The sequence below is a fragment of the Macaca nemestrina genome, chromosome 17, assembly GCF_043159975.1.
Source record: "Macaca nemestrina isolate mMacNem1 chromosome 17, mMacNem.hap1, whole genome shotgun sequence".
Classification (NCBI taxonomy): domain Eukaryota; kingdom Metazoa; phylum Chordata; class Mammalia; order Primates; family Cercopithecidae; genus Macaca; species Macaca nemestrina.
Window position 1 is genome coordinate 83,509,649 of NC_092141.1, and position 19,596 is coordinate 83,529,244.

Here is a 19,596-nt window from a genome sequence, read left to right on the forward strand (position 1 = left end):
ATTCTACTCAAATAGTGATCTTGTTGGGAAGATGACCAAGTTAATTCAGTTATAGAGGTCAACATCATATATCTTTCACTTCATTAGACTTGCCAACATCTTTCCAAGGAAATTGTTTTTGGAATTGTCATGGATATTCGATTTTGCTTTATTTGTTTGCTATCATTTTTGTAATTAGTTTCTGCTACACTAGACCCTTTATCCATCAATACCACAGTGTTTATTCAAATACATTCCCACTACTTGTCTATGAATGTTATTGATTATTGAGTATTGATTAGCGAAAGAAAGAATCTCTTATATGGGTAGCAGGAACAGAAAAGTTAGCTTATAGAAAGAATTAAATCAGTAAATTTATATACAATTGTGCAAATAAGCTAGTCTTGACAGGAAAGAGAAACTCTGGGAGATTCGACAAAACAAGAAAGGAAAATGGCAGAATGAGAATCGATTTGCATTCTTTCAACCATAAGAATGAGGATGTTGATCTGGTTAACTTCCTCTTGCTAGCAGGTCTGGGGAGAAATTGGAAAGACAAAGATTCAGATCGTGAAGGGCAAGAATAAGACAAGTAAAGCACAGTCACGTTGAGCTGCTGGTTTTGGTGACCTATGGCTCCCCGGCGACTATGATTGGAGTCTGAAGCTGAGAAGTCATGAGGCTAAATGTCCTGATTGTCTTGCCCAGCTGCTTAGGCCTTGCTGCTTGAAAGGAGACACCAGAAACCAGGAACCTGAGACTGGGATAAAGCAGATGCTTTCTCTCCTGGTGCTCTGGGAAGGGAGTTTGAAGTAATCTAGGTGCTTGCTGCTTGTGCCTTCATCCTGGGGGGTAGAATCACCTTGAGTGGAGGTAGAACACGTGTATCTGCCAAACTGTGATTCTCTAAGGGCAAAGATTTTGTCTCTGTTTTTGTTTGTTTGTTTTGAGACAGAGTCTCACTCTGTCGCCCAGGCTGGAGGGCAGTGGCGCCATTTCGGCTCACTGCAAGCTCCACCTCCCGGGTTCACGCCATTCTCTTGCCTCAGCCTCCGGAGTAGCTGGGACTACAAGTGCCTGCCACCACCCCTAGCTGATTTTTTTTTTTTTTTTTTTTTTTGTACTTTTAGCAGAGACGGGTTTTCACGTGTTAGCCAGGATGGTCTTGATCTCCTGACCTCGTGATCTGCCCACTTTGGCCTCCCAAAGTGCTGGGATTACAGGTGTGAGCCACTACGCCCGGCCCCCAAAGGAAACTCTTGATTTGACCTCCTGCAAACTCCCAGCCTGATCCTCTTCTCATCACAGTAAATTATACCCATGGTCCCCTTTTTCTCAGGCCAAACTCCAGTCACCTGGGCAACATCCTTGGCTCATCCTTTTGCTCACGCCCCAGCCATTGTGTTACCCCAAGACCCTCAGATCTGTCCACTTTTCTCCATTGCCCTCCCCCCCCCCTTTGTCCCTGATTACCACAGGGCCTTCCCTCTTGAACAGGGACAAGAGCTCCCCAGTCTGACTCTTGTCCCTGTTCACTTTGGCTAGACTGCACTTTTAAAAACAGTTACCAGAGGTGGGGCGGGTGGATCACCTGAGGTCAGGAGTTCAAGACTAGCCTGACCAAATATGTTGAAACCCTGTCTCTGCTAAAAATACAAAAATTAACTGGGCATGGTGGCATGTGCCTGTAGTCCCAGCTACTCGGGAAGCTGAAGCAGGAGAATTGCTTGAAGCTGGGATGCGGAGGTTACAGTGAGCCGAGATTGTGCCACTGCACTCCCACCTGGACGACGAAACAAGGCTCCATCTCAAAAACAAACAAACAAAAAAACTCAAATATCAATACAAACACCACCATACCGACAATATTAGTACGGGTAAGGGGATGGTGGGAAAAGAGGAAGATACAGAATTCCTCATCTTTTGCTGCAAAGAATCAATAGAAAGATTCAATATGTTGTTGAAAACGAGATGCAAACATGGACGCTCAGAGAGTGTTACGAGTTGGTGGGATGTCCACGCTGCGTGGTGACTGGGGGCAGCGCTGGTCAGAGCCTGGGTAGCAGACAGGACATGGGTCAGCCCAGAGAGGAATGGCAGAGCTCATGAAGGGTGAGGTTGGGGGTGGGGGAGTCTGGAAAATAACCGTGATTTCATCATTTTCTAGCCAAGTGATCCTTTATCTTTGAGCCTGTAGAGTGCCTTCACGGCATTTACCCAGGTCTTTTTCTTTATTTCGGTGATACCCATACTTGAACAGTGCCTAGTACTTAGTGGATGTTCAATACATGTTTTTGTTTATTTTTTATTTTTATTTATACATATTTTTAAGACAGAGTCTCCCTCTGTCACCCAAGCTGGAGTGCAGTGGTGCAATCTCGACTCACTGCAACCTCCACCTCCCAGGCTCAAGAGATTCTCATGTCTCAGCCTCCCAAGTAGCTGGGATTATAGGTGTGCACCACCATACCCAGCTAATTTTTGTACTTTTAGTAGAGATGGGGTTTCACCATGTTGGCCAGGTTGGTCTCGAACTCCTGGCCTCAAGTGATCCACCTACCTCGGCCTCCCAAAGTGCTGGATTACAGGAGTGAGCCACCGCGCCCGGCCTTTTCGAATGAATGACGGTGGGGAGCGAATAAGAGTCTCACTTGGGTACAGAGATTGACCTGACAGAGGGCAGCTGGGTGATCCTGGTTCATGTTCCCAGAAGGGAATTTCTGTTATTTAACCCCTGTCCTAACCACCAGATGGTGCCTCTGGGCAGGGGGCTCAGTAATTAGAGTCCAAGACTGAGCACCACCCCAGGGACCCAGGCAGGCGGTACTGAAGAACCTGCCAACCCCAGCTCACAGTTCTAGCTCTGGCATCTAGTTTGTGGATTATGTCACAGTCCCCAAAATGTATGGGCGATCTCCCCATATACCTCAAATTGAGAGTAGCAGCCAACTGCAATGCTCTTAAAAGAGGTAAGAAAACGTAACAATCGACACAAATAGAAAGTGTTACAGTGACGAAAGGTGGCTGTGATGTCCCAACATCTTCAGTCATGCTCGTCCAGGAAGCTCCCGACTTCCCTTCCCCACAAGTGGCAGGAGAGCAGCGGGCACAGCAGCCTGGAAACCTCTGCTCTCTTCTGTACTCGTCTTTCCTTAAGTTGGCCCATTACCAGAGTTTGGTTCCGTTTTTCTGTTTTCATGGGTTTAGGATTTTGAAACCCATTATTGACTGGAGCCTTGAACCCCACGGAATGCAAAGACAGGTCCGTTAACATTGCAGGTGGCTCACAGACTTGAGATCACGAACATCCACTGTGGCACAGGCGCCTCAGGGGAAAACGCATTCTTCTTGTGTTTTCTTCTGTGTTGGAGGCCTCAGAAGGAAGAAGGGCTCTGTCGGGCCCTAGGGACTGTGCAGAGAAGGGAATAGCCCCAGGTGGCACGGCTGCAGGAGATAAGGGACTAGGGGGCTGTTCCCTGAAGCTGGGGCCAGCACTGCCTCTAGAACCAGTCACTTCTCCAAAGAAATGTTGTTTCTCTGCCAGGTGTGGTGGCTCACACCTGTAATCCCAGCACTTTGGGAAGCAGGCAGATCTCTTGAGGTCAGGAGTTCGAGACCAGCCTGGGCAACATGGTGGAAGCCTGTCTCTACAAAAAAAATTTTTTAATTAGCTGGGCGTGGCAGCATGTGCCTGTAACCCCAGCTACTCTGGAGGCTGAGGCAGGAGGATCGCTTGAGCCTGGAGGGGAAAGTTGCAGTAAACAGAGATCACACCATTGCACTCCAGCCTGGGTGACGGAGCAAGACCCCATCTCTAGAAAGAGAATAAAAAAAGAAATTTTAAAAAAAGAAAGAAAAGAAAAGAAGAGAAGAGAGAAAAGAAAAGAAAAGAAAAGGAAAGAAAGGGTTCTTTCTTCTGTGGGAGGGCCCTTCTCCCTGGACAGGATGTCAGTGGGCATCGGGACTCTCATCATCGGGCTGATTCTTCCTCCCTCAAGACCTTCTTTTTGGCCTGTTCACCCAGAGAACGGCTCCCAGCATGCCCAGGAGCAGAGGCAGCTCCAGGAGTAACAGGAACAGGAAGTGGGTGCTGCTGAGCAGGGACCTGTGGGAACATGGTGACAGGAAATGAGCTGCGTCCTGGGTCAGAGGTCTCAGGTCTTCTTAACTCTATGCCCAGATCCTAGCTTCCAATGTCTATGTGAGGGCAAGCCTGGAACCCCAGCCAGGACAGCCCCCTTGGCAGTGTACAGTCATGCTGCTCACCAGCGAGGCCTCCAGTCCTCCCTACACCCCCAGTCAACTCAGCCTGGCATTCAAGGTCCTGTCTGCCAACCCCCATCCAGCCTTTTTGGCTGGTCTCCCATAACTCCTCCTCACCTATCTTAAAGGGGTTTAGCATTCCCTGTCTCTTCTTACCTCGGCTTCTGCTGCATTCTGCACCCAGAGGGCCTCCCCACCCTCATCGCTACCTGTGCAAATGCTACCCACCTTTCAGGTGTCAGATCTGACGTCTTATCCTTGAAGGCCTTGGAGGTTGACCTTGCTCTGACTCTCTGCCTGTGGACCAGCACCTGACCCTGGGGTTCCTTATGTTTCCTGTTACTTTCTATGGGTGTGTAAGGCCCGGAACCTTATTGACCATCAATTCCACCCCCTCACCATCCTCCACCCACTTCCCAGGGTCTTGACCTCCCAACTTGTTTCTTTCACCTCAGCACAACTTGAGGCCACTCTCAGCTCACGGATAAATTTTAAAAATCAGACCAGGAGTGGTGGCTCGCACTTGTAATCCCAGCACTTTGGGAGGCCAAAGCAGGCGGATTGCTTGAACCCAAGAGTTCAGGACCAGCCTGGGCAACCTAGTGAGGCCTCATCTCTGAGAAAAAAAAAAAGAGAAAGAAAAGAAAGAAAGAAGGGAAGGAGGGAAGGAGGGAAGGAGGGAAGGAAGGAAGGAAGGAAGGAAGGAAGGAAGGAAGGAAGGAAGGAAGGAAGGAAGGAAGGAAGGAAGGAGAAAGAAGGAAGAAGGAAGAAGAAAGAAAGAAGGAAGGAAGGAAAGGAAAGGAAGGAAGGAAGGAAGGAAGGAAGGAAGGAAGGAAGGAAGGAAGGAAGGAAGGAAGGAAGGAAGAAGGAAAGAAAGAGAAAAATCAAAATTATATCCTACCCCAGAATGCTGGATGAGCCCTCAGATGGGACTGAGGGTATTTGGGGGAGATGGAGGAGGGACTACACAGCAGGCCACAGGTCAAAATGCCCCCAAAGGTCCTTCCCAGCTTCTTCAATCTTGGGGCTCTCCCACTACACCTCTGGAGTCCCTTGTCCTCTGTCCCCTGACAGCTAAAATCCCATCAGTTTGCACAAAAGCATGGAGGAGGAAAAAAACAAAAAAGAAACAGTCAAGGAGTCCTAAAGCCAGCTCCGCGGGTGGAGCTCTGCAGACACATTCGCAGAACTCAAAATCGAGTGAACGAAAAAAAAAAAAAAAAACCAGAGTTGAACTGCAGAGGGAACTGGCAGGCCTTGAGTTCCAGGAGGACTGAGCCAGAGACACAAGCCTCTGCGCTGCGCTCTAGCAGGAGCAGGAGGGTCTGTGGTTTGGGCTTCAGCCTTGACCTGGGGGACTTGACCACAGCAGGCCGTGATGGAACCCAATAGCTAGCTCACAGGTGCCAACCTCTGGGGACTCCTCTGGACACCTCCAAGGTTGGTGAGCATCAGACTAATCCTCCAGACCCCTCTTCCAGCTTGGGAGGGCGAGAACACTGAACTTCCAGCTTCCCCCTTTCCCTCTAGCATTTTCCACTCCCCTACTCTGGTGCCTGGGAAGAGGGAGGCTGGAACAATATTTGTTCTTGGGCAGAAACTAGAAGCAGATGACAGAGGTGTCTCTCCTAACCCACTAGAGATCAAACCTCGATATGCCCTCTTGACCCCAGGAGGTGGGTAGGGCATGTTCAGGCCCCTCTCCTGCCACCCTTAGTCGTGTGGTGGCTCATACCTGTGTTGCAGAGTTTGCCTTCATGTTGCCAACGCTTACATGGGAAATCTTATTTTCCTCAAAGGTAAACTGAGGTTGGGGCAGCCCACCTGAGGTTTGCAGTGACTTTACTGATACAAAGATGCAACAGCGGGGGCCTATGGGGGTTTCAGCCTGAGTACCCCCAGAAGACAGGGTTATCAGAGTTAACAAATAAAAGCATAGAATGTTTAGTTAAATTTGAAGTTCAGATAAACAACATATGCTTTTTTAGTATAAGTATAGCCCATGAAATAGTTGGGATATACTTATGCTAAAAAATGTTTTGTTGTTTGTCTGAACTTGCAGTTTAACTGGGCCTGCTGCTGTTGTATCTGGCAAACCCTGTTAGAGGAGAGGCCATGGGGCCAGACCTGTGGGAAAGTGGTGGGACCTGGCTCCACCTACCTGGTGAGGGGGCTGCTGGTCTTCTGGGTGGCTGCAGGTGTGAAAGCCAGGCTTGCTGTTGCAGTTGTCCATTCCAGGACTGGAGTTTGTGTGTCTAAACATACAAAGCAGAACACGGTTCACCCCTTCCATGGATGGCCCAGCTCTGGCTGTGGCCCTAAGACTTCTCCACCTAGGAATTAAGGAGCCTCTGCCTTGGGGTCCAAGACTCTCTGGTCAGTATCCAAAATATTACATGAATTATTTTCTAAAGAGAAGTTACTGAAGTATTACCATGTGAGAAATTCTGAGGAGCAGACTAAGGAGGGAATTTGCAATCACCAGTTGCATGGCACAGCTTAGCACACTCGACAGCGTTCTGCTCTCCTAGGGCTAGGCTAGCTCTTTTCTGAGTCTCAGCCACAGCCGAGGTGAACTCCTTACAGCCTGTTCTGTAGTGATTCGGCTGCTGGGCTTGTGGCCCTCTCGCTGAGCCACCTCTGGGGATCCCGGGATTCCTGGCTCTCTGCAGCCAGGCCCAGCGCCCTCCACCTCCGCTCTTCCCTCTCTGGCCCTTTCCTGTCTTCCAGCAGCTTTGAGATCTCACCCTCCCTATCCCCGTTGAAGTCTGGCTATATTAGATGCATCCCAGCCTCCGCTGTGTGCCAGTTCCTGCTGCACCACACCCTACTCACGCTGACAGTGTGTGTAGTGAGTTTTGATATTCAAAGTTTGCTTCTATAGCAGTCTAAAAATAAGAGATCATAGCATCATATTTGTCTTTTTTTAATATCATTTTCCTGTGATTAAATCAAGGTATAACTCACACATAATAAACTGTAAATATTTAAAGAGAACGATATGTTAAACTGATGTATGTGTATACCTGGTAACACCACCACCGTGGTCAGGACTGTGAGCATATTCATAATCCCCAAGACCGCCCTCCTCCTTACTCTGTCCCCAGGTGTTAGGGATTGAACTGTGGTCCCCTAAAAATTATATGTTGATACCCTAGTCTCCAGTACCTCAAAATGTCACTGTATTTGGAGCTAAAACCTTTCAAGAGGCAATTAAAATGAGTCTGTTAGGGTAAGTCTAATGCCATCTGACTGGTGTCCTTCTCTGAAGAGGAGATGAGGACATGTGGGGAGACACCAGGGCGTGCGAGCACAGAGGGGCAACCTCAGGAAGGGGTAGCAAGAAGGCAGCCACCTGCAAGCCAGGGAGGGAGGCTTCAGGCTCAACTGAACCTGCCAGCATCTTGCTCTTGGACTTCCAGCCTCCAGAACTATGAGAAATACATTTCTGTTGTTTATGCCACCCAGTCTGTGGTATTTTGTTGTGACAGCCTTAGCTAAGGGATGATAGCACTGATCCATTTTCTCTTACTATCAATGAGTTTGCATTTTGCAGAATCTAATATAAATGGAATCCTACAGTGTAAATCAAGTTTTTGAGCTGGTTTCTTTCATTCAGCATAACTATGTTATCTTTGGTATATCAGTAGAATATTCCCTTTTATCGCAAGTTGTATTCTATTGTATGGGTAGTTCACTTTTTTTGTTGTTGTTTGTTTTGTTGTTGTTTTGTTTTGAGACAGAGTCTCTCTCTGTCGCTCAGGCTGCAGTGCAGTGGCATGACCTTGGCTCACTGCAACCTCCACCTCCCAGGTTCAAGCAATTCTCTGCCTCAGCCTCCCAAGTAGCTGGGACTACAGGTGAGTGCCATCACAGCCAGCTAGTTTTATTTTAATTTTTAGTAGAAACAGGGTTTTGTCATGTTGTCCAGGCTGGTCTCAAACTCCTGGCCTCAAGCGATCCACCTGCCTCGGCCTCCCAAAGTGCTGGGATTACAGATGTGAGCTGCCATGCCCAGCCCATATGTCACATTTTTTAAAAAAATTCCACTCACTTGAATTGTTTCCAGTTTTTTGCTATTACAAATAAAGCTGCTATGAATGTTCACATACAAGCCTCTGTGTGAACATAAAACTTTATTATCATTTTGACTCAATATGGAAGAACTGAGGGGCTGGATCATCTCTGGCAGGCATACGTTCCATGTCTGAAGAAACTGCAAACTCTTTTCCCAGGTGGTTGTATCATGTGCATTCCCACCTGCAGGGTGTGAGGCTCCAGGTGCTCTAGAGTGTCTCCAACACTTGGTGTCAAGGTCACTAATGTTAACTTTTGTTACAGGCTGAAAGAATAAGTCATGACCAACTCATTATATCACTGGAGGCTATGTGAGCGAACAGAAAATTATTCTTTTGAAAGCAGGATGTTGGAAAACGGCAACTGTGTCTGTTGCCAGACGGGGCGCTGAGGGCAGTCACACCCAAAGGGCAGTGTTCCTTGTGATTATCTATATGAACACCTGAAAACTGTTGTACAAAGAAAGCAATTATGTGAACCTGTGATAAATCAAGCAGCTGACCAACCGTTACCTCTCCCTCCCTGCTCTTTCTACCTAATAAATACGAAGGGCTGTAGAAGCTCAGGGCCCTCGTTCACTAGAAGCAAGGAGCTCCCTGACCGCTTCTTCAAAACAGATCTCTTTGTCTTTGTCTTCATTTCTGCATTCATCCCCCTTTGTTCAATCCTGTAGCAACCATCAGCGACAAGTGGTGGCCGGGACAGGAACGTGAGCAAAGAAGTTCTGCTGGAACAGAGAAAGAGAAACTGACAAGACGAATGAGAAACCCTGGCACAAGTCAGCCAGCAGCCAATATAAGGTCAGTGGCCTAGAGAGGTACTGGGAATGGGAAGTTTTCTGAATCAGGGTAACATGGGGCAGAATTTGTCTATTGAGGTGCAACATTATGTGCATTTGCTTAAAGTTTTACTTAAATAATCTGGTGCTCAGGTTAGTTCTCAAACATTTACTAAGATGCTGAAGAAGGTCGCTACACATAACCCATGGTTTCCACAGACAGGCAGTCTCAATGTAGAAATCTGGGACAGAGTAGGAGAAGGATTAAAACGGGCTCACCAAAAAGGTCTTAAAGTTGATCTTTCTGTTTTTTCTGCTTGGAGTTTTATCCATACAGTCCTCCTGCCATTATCTCCTTCTTATTCTGCTAGACAGCAGAAGTCATATTCTGAGTCTAAAAATCTGAAAGAATCTTTTATCTCACCCACAGTACCAATTAAAAATAATAAACAGCAGGAGGATGAAAATTGGCCTGTGTCGCCCCCTCCAGTAGCAGAAATATCTGTACCACCTCCTTCAGTAGCAGAAATAGAGACCCCAGTACAAAGAATTTTACGCTCTGCTGCTATAGCTGGAGAGCCCTTAGGACCCTGCACTTTTCCTATTTCCATAAGGCCCGATCCAAATAATCCGCAGCAGTTTATTCATGAACACACCCCACTACAGTTTAAGTTGCTGAAGGAATTGAAAGCTAGTGTAGTTAATAATGGAGTACAAAGCCCATTTACTTTAGGATTGCTAGAATCTATATTTGACGCTATGCACCTTCCACCCTTTGATGTAAAGCATTTGGCTCACACTCGTTTGTCTGCTAGTGCATACCTGACATGGAATTTAAATTGGCAAGAACTGTGTGCACACCAGGCTAGACAGAATCGTGCTGCTGGACACAGACATTACAGAGGATATGCTATTAGATAACTGTCCTTATTAAGATCTGGAACATCAAACGGCACTCCCAGACGCTGCTTACAAGCGGTGTGCCTTGGCTGCTAAACGTGCCTGGGCCACAATTCCTGAGGAAGGGGTCCCACCCAGTACAATCTTTTTTACATATCATGCAAGGGTGGCTTATGCATATTTTCTTGCAAGAGGCAGTGAAGCATCAGATTCCTCATACTGTGGCTGCAGAAATGCTAACCTTAACTCTAGCTTTTGAGAATGCAAATGCAGATTGTAGATGTGCACTGGCACCTGTGAGATGTACAAAAAACGGGAAATTTTCTCAAAGCTTGTCGAGATGTGGGAACTGAGCCTTATTGCTCTACAATGTTGGCTCAAGCAACGGCTAATTTAGTAGTGGACAAATCTAAAAAGGGCCAAGGGGCGAATCCTAAAATGGAAAAATGTTATAATTGTGGAAAAATCGGACACTTCAAAAAAGAACACCGTCAGACCTCTGGGCAGAAGGGATCTTTTTTTTTTTTTTTTGAAACGGAGTCTCGCTCTGCCGCCCAGGCTGGAGTGCAGTGGAGTGATCTCGGCTCACCGCAAGCCCCGCCTCCCGGGTTCCCGCCATTCTCCTGCCTCAGCCTCCCGAGCAACTGGGACTACAGGCGCCGCCACCACGCCCGGCTAATTTTTTGTATTTTTAGTAGAGACGGGGCAGAAGGGATCTTATAATACAGTTCCCTACACCCCCCAACAGAAAAAAACACGAGGATTTTGCTATCACTGCAATAAAGGAAATCATTGGGCTAGTCAATGCCACTCAAAATTTCATCAGAATGGCACCCCTTGTGGGGAAACTAGAAGGAGACCTGGACCCGGGCCCCACAAACAATGGAGGCATTCCCCATCCAGCCCACAGCCCCGTCTCAGGGATGGGATGCCAGAGGCACATTGATTCCCACTCCCCAGGAACACCCTGAAGCGCAGGATTCGATCTCCCAGTCAGAGAACAGGTAACGTTAGTGGGAGGAGACAAACCCACCAACCTTCCCACTGGTATTTGGGGACCTTTGCCAACAGGATATATGGGATTAATTTTGGGTAAAAGCTGTCTTAATTTACAGGGCATTACTATAGCCCCAGGAGTTATGGAGAAGAAATTCAAGTAGCGGTAATGTCACAAGATCTTTGGGGTTTTGAACCAGGAGAATGTATTGCTCAGCTACTGCTTATTTCCTGCAAGTTACACCCTTCTCCATGGAGGTCGGGAGTTCGAGACCAGCCTGTCCAACATGGAGAAACCCCATCTCTACTAACAATACAAAATTAGCCAGGCGTGGTGGTGCATGCCTATAATCCCAGCTACTCAGGAGGCTGAGGCAAGAGAATCTCTTGAACCCAGGAGGTGGAAGTTGTGGTGAGCCGAGATCTTGCCATTGCGCTCCAGCCTGCAGCCTGGGCAACAAGAGCGAAACTCCATCTCAAAAAAAAAAAAAAAAAGAATTGATATTATCTGGTCCTGAACTCACCAAAGGGCCATCTGAGCCTGACATTTTCTTTGTGAAAAGACTGCAAATGACAAATTCTATTTCATTAATAGATACAGAACTATTCTAGTTATCTATTTCTTCTTGTGACTGGTAGTTTGCACCTTTCAAGGATGTTTTTCCATTTCATTTAACTTGTTGAATATATTGACATAAAAGTTGTTTATGACACATATTCCTTTATTATTCTTTTAGTAGCTGTAAAATCTGTTGTAATGCTACCTCTCTCATTTCTGATGTTAATAATTGACATCTTCTCTCTTGTTTTTCCTGATCAGTCAAGCTAGAAGTTTAACAGTGTTTTTGATGTTCTCACAATGTGTGAGATGTATCTCATTTCATTTTTTCCCCATTACTTTTGTTTGCGATTTCATTAATTTTTCACTGTGGTCTTAATATTATCTGTGTTCTGGTCTTTGCTTTGAGTTTACTTTAATCTTTTTTTTTCCCTTGTTTCTTAAGCTAAGGCCATTGACTTGAGGCCCTTCTCCTTTTCTGACACAGGCACTTAGTGCTATAAAGAAGTTCCAAGAAGGCACTGGCAAGGACTGGGGTCTCTGGTTACCAGGGAAAGGGGTCCCTTTGGCCCATGGGCTGAAACTGGAACCATCACCCTGTCTTCTGTGGGCAACAGACTCGGACACTGAGCTGTTCAGAGAAAAACAAAATGTGCCTAGAAAGGCTTAATCCCATCCTGGAGGGAGCCCTGGGAGCCATGGGGGCATTGAAGAGATCCCCTCAATCCCAAGCGGTCCTTCAGGGTCCTATGAGACCTGTCTTAGTCTACTTTTTCTTGGTTATAACAGAATATCTGGAATTGAGTAATTTATAAAGAAAAGGAATTTGTTTCTTACAGTTATGAAGGCTAAGATGGCCGAGGTTGAGGAGCCACATCTTGGGAGGGCCTTCTTGATGGTAGGGACTCTGCAGAGTCCCAAGGTGGTTCAAGGCATCTCGTGGTGATGGAACTGAGTGTGCTAGGTCGGGTCTGTCTGCCTTTTCTTATAAAGCCACCAGTTCCATTCCCATGATAACTCATTCATTCTTTAATCCACGAATGGATTAATTCATTCATGGGAACTCTACCCCCATGACCCAGTCACCTTTTAAAGGCCTCGTCTATCAATACTGCCACATTGGGGATTAAATTTCAACACGAGTTTTTGGGGGGACAAATATTCAAACCATAGCAAGACCTCAGGACTCAGCCACCCTCTGTCATAGGTGACTCTGAGTGACAGTTAATTTACTCAAGTGGGACCTCAGGGACCAGGACAGAGCAGGACCTGAGAGACACACACGTATATACACTTCCTCTTACCTGGCTTAATGGTCACTTGAACGTTGACCCCAAGATCAATTCCAGTTTTCTCAATCCCACACCAATAACTGTCAGCATCATCTCTTTTAAGATTCTCCATGGTCACGGTGAATATGCGGTTTTTCTGATTGTCCCTGATGGACACCCGATTCTTCTTTACCTCCTGCTCTGATCCATTTGTTCTAACAAGGATGTTACAGCCATTCCAATCAGCTCCTTGACACCACCACTTCAAGTAAGTTTCCCAGCCTGAGCTGTAAGCACACTGCACAGTCAACGAGCCCCACTCCAAGCCATTCACTGTTGTTGGACCAGTGATTTCAGTGGCAATGGAGTAGCCTGGAAAACACAAATTCATGTGCTGTCACCTCCCACCCCAAGGGCAGGGCCACAGCCTCCTTCATTGGGAGTAGTGGCCAAATCCAACTGCCTCATAACAGTCAAGGAAGGAATACATTTTCCACAAGACAAATCTTTGTCCTTCAAAATTCCACTGGGTCAAAGTCACCAGGAAAATCACTGAAGAGCACAATTGCAGATCCCCAACGAAACACAAATGTTGACACTGAGCAATAGTAGCTTCCTGCAGTTCACCCCTCTCCCTCTCCCTATGGCCAACAAATCATTATATTCCAAGGAACGCTCTTTTGCAACCATCTTTGTGTTATACTGGTCTGATGGGGAGGAAATTGCAGAAGACCCTTTTCCAGGAGAATGATTGCTGCCTTGACGATTGGCTATTCCTGGTGATTCTGATGGTTTCTGGTGGCTCTGCTGTAGTTAATCACCCTGAATGAATCCCTTTGAAATTGACCAAATAGTGATACCAACTGGTCTGTATGTGCTATGGGATCCACATCACACAGATCTCCATTTCGCCATACATTGTTATAAATTCCAGTTCCAAAATTCCTAGGAAAAGCTAACTTAGATAAACGCAAGTAAAGGTTAGGTATAAACAGAGCGGCACCCATTCCACACTCTCCTGCATCTTATAAGTTCTTCTCTAAACATAATGGACATGATTCAAGTCAGCTAAAGGGTGAGGGATGGGGCATACCTAATTAGCTCCACTTTTCAAACAATTTGCTCCAGGACAAGACTAGTCTGCATGAACTTGTCAGCCTAATCTTTCACTTGAAAACAATTCAAAACAGTGGAAATACCTTAAGTGAGACCTTTGTCAGAAAATCTTTAAATTCAACTGACCTAAAGGGAGACCCAGCTAAAGAAACGATTGATTTTGATTATTTGTGCACCGGTAATAAAGCGTAGCTGTGATTACTGCAGCATAAACTTGAGATCGAACTAGAAGCACATTGGAGCACTTGAAGAAGCCCTGGGAGCAATTCCCATGGAAGGAGAGAAGTTGTCTCTAAAACGCCAAGAGACACCCAAGGTCATGGTTAAGAGCTCAGGCTGTGCCAGAGGGCTTGGGTTTGAATCCTGGCTCTACCACTTACAAGTTTTGTGAACCTGGGCAAATTAACCTCTCTGTGTGATATGGTTTGGCTATGTCCTCACCCAAATCTCATCTTGAATTGTAGCTTCCATAATTCCCACGTGTTGCTGGGGGGACCCGGTGGGAGATAATTGAATCATGGGGTGGTTTTCCCCACACTGTTCTCATGGTAGTGAATACATCTCACGAGATCTGATGGTTATATAAAGGGAAACCCCTTTTGCTTGGCTCTTATTCTCTCTCTTGCCTGCTGCCATGTAAGACGTGCCTTTCACCTTCCACCATGACTGTGAAGCCTCCCCAGTCAAGTGGAACTGTGAGTCCATTAAACCTCTTTTTCTTTATAATTTACCCAACCTCGGGTATGTCTTTATCAACAGCGTGAAAATGGACTAACACACTGTGCCTTCGTTTCCTATAAGTGGGAATAATAATGGCATCTACCTCTATGTTACTGTATTATGTTTGTTATTATTATTATTACCCCTGGAAGAATGAAAACTTTAGACTTCATTGGAATGTCTTGAAAAACCAGGGTTCACCATGGTAGGAGTGGAAGACAGTTTCACCACAAACAGGCAGAGCTGCACAACCCGAGGAATTCCTGGAACAGAAATTGGACTCTATGCCCAAATCTGCTTTCTATGGCATCCGAAGGGAACTAAGAAACTGCACACGACCTCCTGGGGAAAGATGGATTTGGGGGCTTCATTTGTTCACTCTGAAAAAAGTTCTGCATCAGAATGGAAAAACAACAATTAAGGTAAATATTTAAAGAAAAAATACATCTGGAAGTTATATAGGAAATAAGAGCTGGGTGTGGTAGCTCACACCTGTAATTTCAGCACTTTGGGAGGCTGAGGCAGGAGAATCACTTGAGCCCTGGAGCTTGAAAGCAGGCCTGGAAACATAGCGAGACTAAATAAATAAATAAATAAATATTAGCTGGGTGTTGCACTGTATGCCTATAGTCCTAGCTACTTACTTAGGAGGTTAAGGTGGGAGGATGGCTTGAGCCTGGGAGGTCAAGGCTGCAATGAACCCTGATCCCAGCGCTGTACTCCAGACTGGGTGACAGAGCAAACCCTGTCTCAGAAGGAAGGAAAGGAAGCAGAATACATCTGAAAATTTTTTACAGAAAATAAATTTGAAGCCAGGCATGGTGGCTCACACCTATAATCCCCACACTTTGGGAGGCCAAAGTGGGAGGATCACTTGAGCCCAGGAGTTTGAGACCAGCCTGGGCATTAAAGTGAGTCCTCATCTCTACAAAATAATAATAATAATAATAATAATCGACTTTAAAAGAAAATAAATTCGAGATTGGAAGGAAAAATTTTCTTACAAAGCTTGATCTGAGTGTAGATAATATAAGAAGTACATAGATTTGTTACATTTTAGCAGAAATGAAAACACTGCATATCAAAATTTGTTGACATGACAGCCAAAGCTGTACTCAAATATAAATCCTTGGAAAAAAATGTTTGATGATTCCTCAAAAACTTAAACATAGAGTTAACATAGGATTCAGCAATTATACCCCTAGATATATACCCAAAAGAACTGAAAACATATCTCCACACAAAACCATGCTATGAAAGCTCATAACATTATTCCTAACAATGTTTAAAAGGTGGAAACAACCCTAAGGTTCATTAACAAATGACTGGAGAAACCAAATGTGGTATATCCACTGTGAAATATTATGCAGCCATGAAAAAGAATGAAGCTCTGATTTGTGCTACAACACTGAGGAACCTTGAAACATCATGCTAAGTGAAAGAAGCCAGACATGGAATGTCACATGTTATATGATTCCATTCATATGGAATGTCCAGAACAGGCAGATTCCTAGAGACAAGAAAGTAGATTAGTGGATGCCAAGGGCTGGGGAAGGGGTTAACTGCTAATGTGTATGGGGTTTCTTTTTGAGGTGAGGAAAATGTTCTGGAATTAGATAGAGGTGATCTTTGTACAACTTTGTGAATGTACCAAAAGCCACCGAGTTATACACTGTGAGTAAATTTTATGGTGTATGAATTATATCTCAATTGGACAAAACTAAATTCTTAGTCTTAACATAATTTAATTAATTTAGAAAGAAAAATAATCACAATATTTCATTTATTAAAGATAACAAGTGCTAATCCCAAGGAAATAAGAAGAAATTACATCTATAAGAAATGAATAATTAGATAATAAAATCAGTTAACATTAACCAACCAGATCTCAAAACTGACTAGTTCAATGTAGGAGAAAAGAGAATGTGGGAAAAGGAGAAGCAACAATAACGTGGAAAATCTTGTGGCACATGTAATCAAAATGAGCACCGTCATTCCTCAATATCCAGAGGGAATTGGTTCCAGGACCCTGTGGCTATGAAAATCTACAGATGCTCAAGTCCTTGATATAAAATGCCATGATATTTACATATAACCTACACACATCCTCCCATACACTTTAAATCTCTCTAGATTATTTATAATTCTAATGCAATGTAATTGCTACGTCACACATAGTTGTTAGACTGTACTGTTCAGGGAATAATGAAAAGAAAAAGTCTGTACATGTTCAGCGCAAGTAGAGGGTTTTCTTTTCCAAATATTTTCCACCTGTAGTTGGTTAAATTGACAGATGAGGAACCCATGGATATATATGTAGGGCTGACTGTATATTACAACATGTATTAAAATTTTAAATTATAAAAGGATGCTTTATAACTACAGAACTTTATGCTAATATATACTTAATAATATTGTTAGCTTTCTTGGTGGGGGGGGTGGAAATGATATAATTTATTCAAAAACAAGCAAAAAAAACCCTGAATAGATAATAATCATGGTGGGGGTGGGGGGAATCCAAACTATTCAAAGAATTTACCCTAGATCAAGGCTCTGTTGTCAGATAGCCTTATAGGTAATTTTGCAAGATTCTAAGGGAAAAAAAATCCTTTATGTTCTAATTCCAGAGCATTAAAAAATGGAAATCTGGCCAGGCACAGTGGCTCACACATGTAATCCCAGTACTTTGGGAGGCCAAGGTGGGCGGATTACGAGGTCAAGGAGCCAAGACCAGGCAGGCCAACATGGTGAAACCCCGTCTCTACTAAAAATACAAAAAAGTTAGCCGGGCGTGGTGGTGCACACCTGTAATCCCAGCTACTTGGGAGGCTGAGGCAGGAGAATTGCTTGAACCTGGGAGGCAGAGGTTGCAGTGAGCCGATATTGTGCCACCGCACTCCAGCCTGTGCAACAGAGCAAGACTCCTTCTCAGATAACGATTACGCACTGTCTAGCTGCCTGTCTTCCTCTTTATACTCTGAGCTCTTTAGAGGAAGTCTCTCAGCGGTGGCTAAGAACCAGTCAAGACCATGTATGGAGGCGTCTAAACCATCCAGATGCTTGAGCCCGCCATGACTGACTGAGTGGGTCTGAGCCGGAACCGAGTATCCGTGCTCTTTAAAAGTTCTTCAAGAATGGACTCATTCATTAGTTCCTTCCTTCATTCATATCTGTTCATTCATCTGTTTATATGGAAGGGTCAGGGTTGAGAACCCTAAGGTTCATTAAAGTGAGTCCTCATCTCTACAAATAGTAATAGTAATAATAATCAACTTTAAAAGAAAATAAATTTGAGATTGGAAACATTTTCTTACAAAGCTTGATCTGAGTATAGATCATATGAGAAGCACATAGATTTGTTACATTTTAACAGAAATGAAAACACTGCATATCAAAATTTGTTGACATGACAGCCAAAGCTGTACTCAAATATAAATCTTTGGAAAAAAATGTTTGATGATTCCTCAAAAAGTTAAACATAGAGTTAACATAGGATTCAGTAATTATACCCTTAGATATATACCCAAGAGAACTGAAAACATATCTCCACACAAAACCGCGCTATGAAATTTCCAACAAGAAGCTATTCTTGTTTTGTTTTGTCTTTGTTTCTGCAGCATCTAACACAGAACCTGTCAGATAACAAAAACTTGACTGCTATTTAATGAATATGGGCAGGGATGGATGAATTGGCGCTGTCATTTTCCCTGACGTGTCTCCTTCCTAAGAACAGAGCATCTCTGTCTCCAGCCCAGCCTCTGTCATTCCAGCACCTTAAAGCTCCAGCCACACTCACCTGCGAGGATGAGAAGCAGCAGAGCCTGGGACAGCCACATGGTACTGTCTCCTCTCCTCTCCTCGGTGATCACAGGTGTCTGGTGCCCTTCAGACACTTGAATCCAAGCTCGGAAGTCAATGCCGCAAACCTACTTGAATCTCCTTCAAGTTTCTTGCTCACTTCCTATTATGTCTGTAGCTACTTCTCTATTTTACATATTAGGAGAAAAGAAGTGTCATTCTTTGCTATGGTACAGTGTGTGTTGCAAGGTGTGTCCAAACTTTTGTGCATGTAGGAAAGAAAATGGGTCCAGGCCTGCTCAGGTTTGCACGGCAGTGCAAGTGGGAGCCAAGGAGCAGGAGGAGCCAGGAGGAACCCAGGCATTGAGGAGCTGTGGGATCTACTGCCAGGAGGAGAGGACAGACAAGGCTGGCCATGAGGAGTGCGGGGAGAGGAGCAGTTTGGGAAGCCCACAGTCCACAGCACTCACACCCAGCCTTGCTGGAGAAAGCCCATGCCCCAGGCTCCTTCCAGGCAGCCCCACTGTAAGACATCTCATTGCCTCTTCCTGCTCTGGGCTGTCTGACCCACTGCCCCTACCCCCAGGACCGCTTCCTCTGGGGTCGTGAGTCACTCTGAAGCCACTGTGAAGCCAAGGACGGGCTCAGTGGGGAAGGTCAGGAATGGAGAAGTTGCCTTTTCTCATTAGCTTCCTCTTACCCTGATTTCATCCTCTCCATCCCTGCACACTTTCCCCTGGCTGCTGTTGGAAATTACTTGTTCTGCTGACGCCCAGACAGACTTTCCCAGTCTCTCCCCACTTTCTTCAGACGGTCACTTCCCTCTTTCTCTGTCACCTTCTCCCTCTCCCTTTCCTTCCTGAATTGATTCATTTTGTCTCTCCTGTTTTATATTTTCCATATCTGTGGGCTTTGTTCTACATCTGGGGAGCTTTTTATATTGTTTATTTCATGATTTTACTTTCTCTTCCAATTCTTGGATCAAATATTTATTTTAGAGACTGGATTTTTATTTCAAAAAGTTTTTTTGGTTCTTTGATTGCTAATGTTTTTCAAACTCTCTTCTGTTCCTTGAACTGTATCCCACCACTCTGTGGTCATGTCTTTGTTTTGTTGTTTGGTTTTGTTTGGTGCTTCTT

At 45.1% G+C, this 19,596-nt stretch overlaps 1 protein-coding gene across 1 annotated transcript; it reads right to left on the reverse strand.

Annotated features, from left to right (window-relative positions):
- Positions 1-1,114: 1,114 nt before the first annotated feature.
- LOC105469129 (CD300 molecule like family member d) lies at positions 1,115-18,874 on the reverse strand. The gene is made up of 4 exons (XM_011719742.3): positions 18,456-18,874; positions 12,857-13,195; positions 6,404-6,497; positions 1,115-4,084 (listed from the first exon to the last, which is right to left on the reverse strand). The coding sequence occupies exons 1-4, from the start codon at positions 18,493-18,495 to the stop codon at positions 3,973-3,975; spliced, it is 585 nt and encodes a 194-aa protein (XP_011718044.1). The 5' UTR covers positions 18,496-18,874; the 3' UTR covers positions 1,115-3,972.
- Between the last annotated feature and the right edge of the window lie 722 nt (positions 18,875-19,596).